The following is a 10,765-nucleotide window of genomic DNA, read 5'->3' as shown; positions in this document are numbered from 1 at the left end:
TTCTGAAATAAATAGGGAGAGAGAGGGAGGGAGGCAGATAGAAGATGGATAAAGGAGAAGATAGGTGGAGAGGAGACAGACAGGTCAAAGAGGTGGGGGTGGAGCCAGTAAAATAAAATTTATTTCAGAATCCCCTTCCCCTCCCCCATTTCTGAAGAAGGGTCTAGGCCCGAAACGTCAGCTTTCCTGCTCCTCTGATGCTGCTTGGCCTGCTGTGTTCATCCAGCTCTACACCTTGTTATTTCAGATTGTCCAGCATTTGCAGTTCCTGCTCTCTCTTGAGTAAAGTATGTTTGGTGATAAGACCATGTTTGAGATAGTGCAAATGTTAAGATAGGAGATAAAATCAGAAATGTGGCTTAAAGGGTAAAACAAGAGGGAAAAACTAGTAACATTTGCAAATGAATGTAGTGGTCATACTCCAGTACCTCTATTTTGAAATAACGCTGATGAGTTGGACCTCATTTGCCAGTTTTACTGTTTTTCCCTTCTGAGAGAAAAGAGTTAAAGTTTAGAAACTGTGGTGTGGAAAGCAAGATTATGATAGCAAATGTAGTAAGAGACTGGGAGAAAGATGGAGATTTTACAAGAAATGGACTAAAACAGAGCACAATCCAACTGATGGTGAGAGTCAGAGATAGTAGGAACTGCAGATGCTGGAGAATCCGAGACAACAAGGTACAGGGCTAGATGAACACAGCAGGCCAAGCAGCATCATAGGAGCAGAGAGGCTGACGTTTTGGGCCTAGACCCTTCATGCTGCTTGGCCTGCTGTGTTCATCCAGCCCTGCACCTTGTTGATGGTGAGAGTCAGTGGGTTTGTGGTAGATATCTATAGAAAGCCAATTGCCAGAGGTGGACACAGAGGTCAAAAATGGATTAGGGAAAGAAAATAGGTGAAATTTGTAAACACAATAATGATATTAATATAAATAAAATCCTCACTTGGCTTTGCAAGGACTGAAGCCTGTAACATGATACATAATGTACGTTTCTTTCTCTGTCAGAATTATAGAGTTTTTACAGCATAGAAAGATGCCCTTTGGCCTATTGTGTCCACGCTGGTCATCAAACATCCATCCATTCTAATCCATTTTTGCAGCACTTAGACCACAACCTTGTATGCAATGGTGTTTCAAGTGCTCATCTTTACATATCTGTTAAATGTCTTGAGGGTTCCTGCTTCTAGCATCCCTTCAGACAGAGAATTCCAGATACCCACAACTCTTTTAATGAAAACTATTGTCCTCAAATTTCCTTGAAACCTCCTGCTTGTTACCTTAAAACTGTACCTCCTGGTTATTGACCCTTCTACTAAGGGGAAATATTTCTATCTACCTTGTCTATGCCCCTCAAAACTTTGTACACCTCAGTCACACCCTCCCTTAGCCTTCTTTGCACTAAGGAAAACAACCCAAGTCTATTTGGTCTCTCTTCATAGCTGAATAGCTCTAGCCCAGGCAACTTCCTGGTGAATTTCATCTGCATCCTCTGTAATGCAATCACATCTTCCTATAGTGTGGTGACCAGAACTTGTCACAGTACTCCATGTGTGACCTAAGTAACAAAAATAGCACCATTATAATCTCCTTGCTCTTGTATTCAAAGCATTTACTAATAAAGGCAAATACCTAATATGCCTTCTTGACCACCTTATATATCTGCCCTGCTGTTTGCAAGGATCTGTAGACATGGACACCAAGGTCCCTCTGATCCTCTGTACATCCTGGGGTCCTACCATTCAATATGAACTGTCTTGTCTTTTTAGTCCTCCAAAAATGCATTACCTCACATTTTTCTGGATTAAACACCACTTGTTAATTTTTCAGCTAGTCTGACCAGCTCTTCTATATCATCCTGTAGTTAAAGGCTTTCATCACACTATTTACCCCACCATCAATTTTTATGTCAATTGCAAATTTACCAATCATACCTCCTATATTCATGAATATAAACAGCAACTGACTCAGCACTGAACCCTCTGGTACACCAATGGATATTGGCTTGGAGCTACCATAGCACCTCTTGACCATCACTTTGCTTCCTGCCCCTAATCAATTTTGGATCTCATTTGGCAATCTGCCCTGGATCCCATAGGGTCTCAGCTTCTTAACCAGTCTGCCATGCAAGACATTGTCAGAAGTCTTACTAAAGTCCATGCAGACAGCAACAAGTGTACTACCCTCATCTACACACCTTGTCACCTCCTTAAAACAGTCAATCAAACTTGGTAGACATGATCTCCTCCTTACAAAGCATACCGACCATCCTTAATTAATCCTTGACTCTCCATGTGGAGATTAATTCTGTCCCTCAGAACACTTTTCAATGGTTTCCCTACCACAGATGTTACACAAACAGGCCTGTAGTTTCCTAGTTTATCCCTATCACTCTTCCTGAATACTGGAATCACATTAGCTGTCCTCCAGGCCTCTCACACCCTACCTGTGGCCAGAAAGGAACTGTCTTTCTAACCTCTTTCATGCTCTTACCCCCTTGATACAAACCAGCTTTTGATGCAGTATTGCTGACGAGAGAAAATCAAGCTGGAATGCATGTTTAATATGAGATCAAATATGTACATGTTTTTAAAGTTTAGAGTACTTTTTACATTGCAATTTGCTGGGTACATTACCTCTTCATGTCTCAGCATGTTGTTAATTTTCACTTTTTCTTTGTCTAGTTCATTACTAATAATTTTGAGCTGCTGTGTTGTGCTCTCTAGTTGACTAGTTAGAAGTTTAACTTGCTCTTCAAGAGTCAGCACCACACTTTTGTCTGCCATGTTGGTTCTCATTTCTTCCAGCAGCATCTTCTTAGACAGCTCTGTCCAAAAATTACAACAGAATTACAATTCCAAATAAATACCTATAATCTTGAAACTTTATACTGTTGCTGTTTTGCATTTTGGAGTTCAGTCTCCGTGAGCAGATTTGTGACACCTAAGTTACTAAATCTGGCTCCCAAATCTGGGGCAGTATCATGGACATATGGTAAAGTAGGTCTAAGAGTTTGCCAGATTTTGCAGTGTAAATGCCAATAGCTGGCTCACAAATGCCACTTGCCAAGGATCCAAACTGAAAGGACATTAAATTCAATATTAGACTCAGTATTAGTGAGACTTACCTGAAGAGATGTACTGGTCTGCATTAAAGGTATCCTGACAATTTGCTATCTGTTTTATGAGTATGGATGTGTTTTCTTTTTAATTCATTCATGGGCATTGGACAGTCCTGGCCAGGCCATTATTTGATTTCCATACCTATACAATTAAGTCTACCATTTGTTAGCCCATTCTGGAGGGAAGTTAAGGGTCAACTTCATTGTTGTGACTCTGAAGTCATGTACAGACCAGACAAGGCTCAGCACAGCAGATTTTCTTTCTCAGATGACATTCGTGAACTAGTTCGGTTTTTACAACATTTTTTTAGTTTCATGACCAGCATTACCAATACTATTTTCTTATTGGCTGAATTTTGAAGTTGTTATGGTGGGATTTGAATTTGTGTCTCTGAATCATTAGTCTAATCACAATCACTTTATTACAGTATTCAGGATCAGGAATGTGCAGATGGTTGTTATTATTGATAAGCCCTCATCAAGTCATGATTATTCTCTCTTATAATGTCAGCATTCGTTTTGGTTTCACAAATAGATAGGATTCTGAAGCTGAACTTTACAGGCTGTCTCAGTCAGAGCATCTGTTATTGGCTTGTGGAGATGATGGAGATTGTTGGCTTGAACAGTTGGCCTCTTGTTTCATCTCTGTCTCCGTTCTCTGTCAGTGGTTGCTTTTGTTGATTGGAAGGTCTTCACACCATTTTTGATGATGAATCACCATTTTGATCATGACTGGGCATTTGTTTCCAAGGTTAATTGAGCAGAACCTCATGTAGACTTTGATATTATATTTGAAATCCCTTTTTATCCTTTGGTTCCAGTGCAAATGAATTCCCTGCTGAACTCTGAGTACAGAACCTTGTGTAGGCAGTATTATGTTGGGTATTCTGATGGCACTTCCCATCTATCTGAATTATTGAGAGATTATCATGGCCTCTCAACTTGCCATATCTTCTCCTTGGAAGCTGCTTGGTCTTCTGTCATTCCAATTCTTATGCAATATTCATCCCAAACAGCAATAATAATGTTATTGGGCCTTGATATGGCATCCAGAAAAGTTGTCCAAGTTTCAGAATCAAGAGAAGTAGAAGAACCAATGTTTTGAACACTTAAAGTCATGGGAGATCTGATATCACAATTCTTAAAAACATGAGTATGTAATTTGTTGCAGGCTGAGCTAGAAAATTGGATTCAGTCATGTACCTCCTATCATTGTCAGTATTTGGGGATAGGTAGCTTACAAGATGTGGGAAATAAGGGACATTTCCAATATTTCACTATGAATCTCAATTGAAGACGCTGGATTTGATAAATTTGGTGTGGGTAAGTGGGGGGATTTCTGGGTATGCAAGATAAGTAAGCTCTCAAAGACTTTGCTGAAAAAGCCACTCATCTGTTGTGGTTTCTCTTCAGGACAAGCACTAAGTTGTGAGTCATCAGTATTTTGGATGTCCCTTCATTCCAGGGACTGCAGCAGTCCAAGGCAGCTTACTAGCACTTTATCAAGGGCAATTATGGACAGGCAATGAATGCAGGCTTAGCCAACAACATCCACATTCTAAGCAAAAAAAAATTAAAAATCAGCATACTGTGATTCTATTACAGCAGCGGTTGTTGTTTTGGTTTTGGCTGATTGAGGTTAAACAGTTTATCATCAACGCAATTAATTACTACCATACCTAGAGGAGAGCCTGTCAGAATTAAGTTGTGGCATTTCTGCTAAAACAAAATGAGAATAGTATTGGTGCAAGAACATATCCCAGTTTTATGCTTGTTTTGACAGGTAAGGAGTCTGGTGAAGTCTCCTATTATTTGCAATAACTGCTTATTGCCGTATTGGAGACCAATTATATTTATGAACCTAGCTAGGCATCCCTTTTACTGTAGCACATTCCAAAGAACAGAGTCACACGCTGTTGTGAGATCCAAGAAAACCATGTACAAAGGGATGTTCTATTCTCTTTATCAATCCTGAAGCTGATGCATTATGAAGTTCTTGCCAATGGTTCCTCTGGCGGGCCTAAGTGACACTGGGACTCTGGAAGGACCTGCTCTGCAATTGGTGAGAGGTAATTAAGAAGTAATTTAGCTAGGACTTAGACAACAGTTGAGAGCAATGCTGTGCCTTTATAGTCAGTAATGTTCAGCTTGTCCCCTTTCTTGAAGATGGTGATCATCACGACACCTCTAAGGTCACTTGAAATTTCTACGTTCTTCCATAGTTTCACAGACAGTTCTACTAATGGTGAAGCAAGCATGTTCTATGAAATACTGAAACTTGGTGCCACTCCAGTTTTCCAAGTGTCCCAAAATGATTTTTTCAGGAGTTTCTATTCTGCACAATTCTGGTTAACTGCATTAGATAATTTGGTTAAAAAATTGATGTTCTCCTGGTTAAATTTTAGTTATTTGCTATTTGGTTTAAAGCTGCATTAAAGCTATAATGTAGAGCTTTCCATTTATTTAGTTTGCAAATATCAGGTTTTGTTCCAACCATTGTGCAGGAAAACCAAGATCTCTCCTGGAACATGATTTTGCAATGTTGTAATTATTAAGTGTTTGATGTGGGAAGTGTATTGAGGCATATTGAAAGTGGTGGTGGTCTGAACTTGCCAGACATGAAGGCTCCTATTGCACTTCAGTAGACATGTTGCCAGCTGCTTGATATAAAAAGAATAGCTGGTAACCAGATGGAGGGAAGAAAACCACTAAGAAGAGCCCAAGGGACTGCCAGTAAGTTGAAAGTCAATGGGGAAAGTTCGGGTGTGATCAAAGCAGTACTGATGGAATTAATGAGCACACATAATCCTGGCACCAACAGTGACTCTGAAAGATCCAAGTACAAGATGAAAATTCTTCATATATGACTTAGATCTCACTTTAAAACATAAGAAAGTGAACATTTCTTAATTTCAAGCCTCCTCTGCTCCGCTTTGCAAGCATGTAACTAGCAACAAAACCACAACTCGATCCAAAGAGGTGAAAGAAACTCTAGGAAAAGAGTATTGCAGACTTACCAAGATCTCGTATTAATACATGCTGCCCTTTGACTTCCTCCTTCAGGATTGATAGTTTCTCCTCTAATGTAGCACTTCCTAAAACAGAACTACAGAATTAACATCAGGATACTTCACAGTTTTTCACATCTCAGCTCTGTCCTATTGGATGTAATGGCTAGATTTTCAGAGCCTTGGAGACTCCATTGCTTATCCAAACTGGTTCAAGGAACCAAGATCTTAAGTCCCATCCTAATTTCTGACAGATCCTATTTTTAGGCAAGGGAGCAGGACTAAAAGGGGGCAAACAAAAAAATTCAGCGAGGCCATTAGAACTCTTGCTTATTTCAAACAGACCCAATGTTTTGCTGTAGCAAAGGCCATATCCTGCAGTTTGTGAGATATAATTTTTTTTAAATAAATGTAAATGCTTGTAAATAGCTGATAATGTCTGTGAAACTGCCAAGTCATTTAAATGGTCAGCCTTTTAAATTTTGGAAATAAAAAAACCTTGCTTAGTCTGCAAGATCAATAAAATCTGTGCTTGGAGTTTCAATAGATGTATATTGACATAATCCAAGTGTTATCATTATGTGCCTGACTGCTTTCACAACTTGACATTATTACAGTGGAATGCTGTGCGTTCACTGTTTCATTGACAGCTCACAGTGGTCATTAAGAGATAAGCTGTCTTTGATACAAGGTCATGAATAAAAATGTTTGTTTTTTTCAAGGAATTACATACCTGAGAAAATATACGTGTATAAAATGGAGCTTTAGGAATGAAAATGCTTATTTTATAAAGCAAAGACTGTAATAGGTGCATAAAACTATATTTTATTTCATATTAGAATGGTTCAGGAGGTCTACTAGTAGTGGCTTCTGGGTGAGTTGGTAGTGTGCAAAGGCAAAGGGTGGTGGGTAGGGGCATAGGTTGGCATGCTTGGGGTATTGGAGAGTAGGAGATGAGGAGGTAAGCACTGGGGGCATGATACTTGACAACACAGCTCCAAAACAGCTGTTCCAAAGTTCCAAAGATGGGTCTTTTAATCAGCCCTCTTTGGCATGAAGCAGTCTTCAAGGCCGCATCTGATCAGTGGCTGGGGAAGGCAGGCCCAACTGCAGCATGCATTTGCCCACCCCCACCATCCCGGAACAAACATCCCACCATTCAGAATACTTTATCTTGAAGTAGACATGGCAGAAAATTTCTCACTCTTGATTCACATCTGGGCAGGAGAAGTCCAGGCCAAAGAATGACAGAAACAGGAAGTATTCAGTCATTTTCAGGATGAGGGTGAAGATTTTGATGATCAAACTTTTAAATAAACTCACGCATAACTGAAAATATTTTTTAAAAAATATAACAGAAAAGCAAAACACTGCAGCTGCTGGAAATCAGAAATAAAAACAGCTAAATGCTCAAAATGTTTAGATGATTAAGCAGCATCTGTTGAAAAAGAAACTTAATATTTCATCAGAACTGGGAAGAAAATAGAATGTTAATAGATTTTAAGCAAGTACAGCAGATGAGAAGAGAGATGGGGAACTGAGAAGAAAAGTCAAGATCTTGTGAAAGAGTGGAAGATGTATGTGATTAAAGAAAACATAATATGCTTTAAGTCATGGGAATTTGATCAATCATTCAATAACCAATGAAGGTATTTCCTTGGCAAAGTGACACCTACATAATTGAAAAATATTTTGTTTCCCTGTAAGCATCTAATATCAAATTCATACTACCTTTCCTCAGCATTTCTTTGTCACGTTCCAGTTTTGTTGCTCTCTCAGAATTATTTCTGTTTATCTCCTTCATTTGTTTGTCAAATTCTTGTGTTTTCAAATGTTGCTGTTCTTTTTCTTTTTTGAGTTCTTCATTGAATTTATCAATTGTCTTTTTCATTTGACTTTGCTGCTCAGCTGCGGTCTGCAGCTCAGCTTTTAGTGGATTAATGCTATTCATGAGTTCAGTGAGATGTTTATTTATTCGGGCCAGGTCTTTGCTCTGTTCAGAAGCCCAATAGGCTATATCGGTTGCTGTCAACATTCCATCACCCAGGGTTTCCTTCACTACTTCCTGAAACCGGCTCAAAGCTGAAGGGATATTCTGGCCTTGGCAAATGGCGATGATGGAATTGCTGACCATTTTAAGGGTTGCTTGTGTACGGTCACAGGCGTCACATGGTACGAGAGCTGATTCCACTGTCTGTGAACCAATGTTCCGAGTATCTGTAGCTACACTAGGAGGGCTTCTTTGTGCTTCACCTAATCCAGCATTTACAGGTGTAAGAGAGACCTGTGACAGTGTCATCCCAGTGGACTTGCTGCTTTTGGGGGGTGATGGCAACTTACAAGTTTCAGATGAACAATTCTTCAATCTTTCAATCTCTGCCTTGGAATTCATCAGATCGCTTTGCAGCTTGGAAAGATTCATCGCCATCAAATTTTTCTATTAAAATAGGAATATAATTCAATAGATTAAAAAATCTGTTCTGTTAGTTGCAATACTTCCTATTCAAATTAAATTGTAGCAAACGCATTAAAGGATTTTTGACAAAAGGCAGGTGATGCATAATTATTTGTAGCAATGTTTCTGTAAGACATAAAGCAAGACTTTTTTTTACTTCAGACTATTGTTTTTAAGTTTGCTAGTGGTGAATTGTGAGTGTACTAATAAATCTTAGAAAGTCTTTCTGAAAATCTTGCTTTGAAGTCTGCAAAGTAACCCCACCTCGGGAATGCCTCTCCATTGTTATTGATGGCTGGTGCTCGTCTAACAGTTGTAGTGTCCAGGGCAAATTCAAGTAACTGAGACTCTTTCCCCAAGTAGCAAGGTTGCATTTAGATAGCTGTTAGAATATACACACAGAAGATACATACAGGAAGTAATAAATGGGTACGTAAAAAACATACCACAATAATCGTGAGTGACGTAAATTTTCACATACATTATGAGAATAAGATTGGCAAGGGTGGCCTGGAAAATTGGTTCTTTTTGGGGAGTGGGGAATTATTTCTTACAGCAGTACATTCTAAAGCCAACCAGAGAGCTGACAGTTCCATATCTGGTCTTGTGTAATGAGAAATGATTAATAATTAACCTTGTGGTAAAGGAGCTCGAGGTGACAGTGATCATAACATTACTGAATTTCATGTTTTATTTGAAAGGGTTCATAATTGGTATTTTAAACTTCTGTGGGGAGGCGATGGCCTAGTGGTACTGTTGCTGGATTAGTAACAGACCCAGACAGACTATGGAATTAGAATTCAATAAAAATCTAGAATTAAAGACAAATGATGACCATGAAACATTGTCAATTAATATAAAAACCCATTTGGTTCACATTTGGACCCACATGTAAACCCAGACCCACAGCAATGTGGTTGACTCTTAACTGCCCTCTGATGTAGCCTAGCAAGCCAATCAGTTGTATCAGCTGCTAGAAAGTCTCAAAAACGGAATGAATCTGGACAGGCAATGGGGAGGCAACGGCCTAGTGGTATTATTGCTGGACTGTTAATCAAGTGACCCAGCTAATGTTCTGGGGACTTGGGTTCAAATCCCGCCATGGCAGGTGGTGGAATTTGAATTCAATAAATATCTGGAATTAAGAGTCTAATGATGACCATGAATCCATTGTCGCTTGTTGGAAAAACCCACCTGGTTCACTAATGCCCTTTAGGGAAGGAAACTGCCAACCTTACCTGGTCTGGCCTACATGTGACTCCAGACCCACAGCAATGTGGTTGACTCTTAACTGGCCTCTGGGCAATTAGTGATGGGCAATAAATGCTGCCTAGCCAGTGACACCCTCATCCCGTGAATGAATGAAGAAGGCCATCTGGTATTAGCTAAGGCATCAGAAACTTCAATGTTAACACAGTCCTGTCAATCCTGTTAAGCCCTCCTTACTAACATCAAGGGGGCGAGTGCCAAAACTGGGAGAGTTGCCTCCTGGCCTAGTCAAGGAACAGCTGATGTAGTCATATTCATAAAATCCTAATTTACATATAACCTTGATAATACCACCACCATCCCTGCGTATGTCCTGCCCCACTGAGACAACAGAACCATTAGAGATGCAGCACAGTAGGTTAAGACCACATATTTTTATTTTTCTTTGTTGTAACACAGTCTTGTTCCCAATTCAGTCCGCAATCAAAAATAAAGGACTGAGGAAAGAATTGCTGTACTTCCAGAAAGCAAATTACTGAAAGACACTGTGGGTGATGTTTGCGCTGTTGCTTTGCAAACTGTGGGGGTACATTTTTTAGAGAAGATAGCACAGCACCGGGGTGCATGCTGAAAAGATTTGGCCAGCAACAAGTTGCTGATTGGTTTGTGGAATTGTGTCTAATTGTGGATGCCGAACAACATCCAGATGATGACAATCTTCTGAGTGGCTCGGGGTATTCGAACAGCATTCAGGTGTGAACAATACAATGATAGGTCCTTAGACCTCTGAAAGGAGAGGTAGTGTGTCTCTCTCTCTCCAGTGAAAATACCTGAAGCTAAAGAAAATGAGTTGTTTTCTCCCACTAATTGATGTAATCTGTTACTTTTAACCAATAAGTCAGAGTCATTATAACTTATGAACTAGTCACTCTATGCTTTCTTGAAAAAGTAAAAGAATCCAAAGGAAAAGCTC

General features: G+C 39.6%; 1 protein-coding gene across 1 annotated transcript in view; it reads right to left on the bottom strand.

Moving 5' to 3' along the window:
* ccdc157 (coiled-coil domain containing 157) overlaps positions 1 to 10,765 on the bottom strand; it is a 46,551-nt gene that overhangs the window by 9,188 nt on the left and 26,598 nt on the right. The window contains exons 4-6 of the mRNA XM_048611534.1: positions 7,860 to 8,565; positions 6,138 to 6,215; positions 2,636 to 2,826 (exon numbers count right to left, since the gene is read on the bottom strand). Of these exons, the coding sequence (XP_048467491.1) occupies positions 2,636 to 2,826; positions 6,138 to 6,215; positions 7,860 to 8,565 (975 nt within the window). The remainder of the gene's footprint in view (positions 1 to 2,635; positions 2,827 to 6,137; positions 6,216 to 7,859; positions 8,566 to 10,765) is intronic.

This window comes from Rhincodon typus, chromosome 24, assembly GCF_021869965.1.
Source record: "Rhincodon typus isolate 14 chromosome 24, sRhiTyp1.1, whole genome shotgun sequence".
Lineage (NCBI taxonomy): Eukaryota > Metazoa > Chordata > Chondrichthyes > Orectolobiformes > Rhincodontidae > Rhincodon > Rhincodon typus.
The sequence above is the reverse complement of the archived record's forward strand: the minus strand, read 5'-3'. Positions and strand labels throughout refer to the sequence as shown.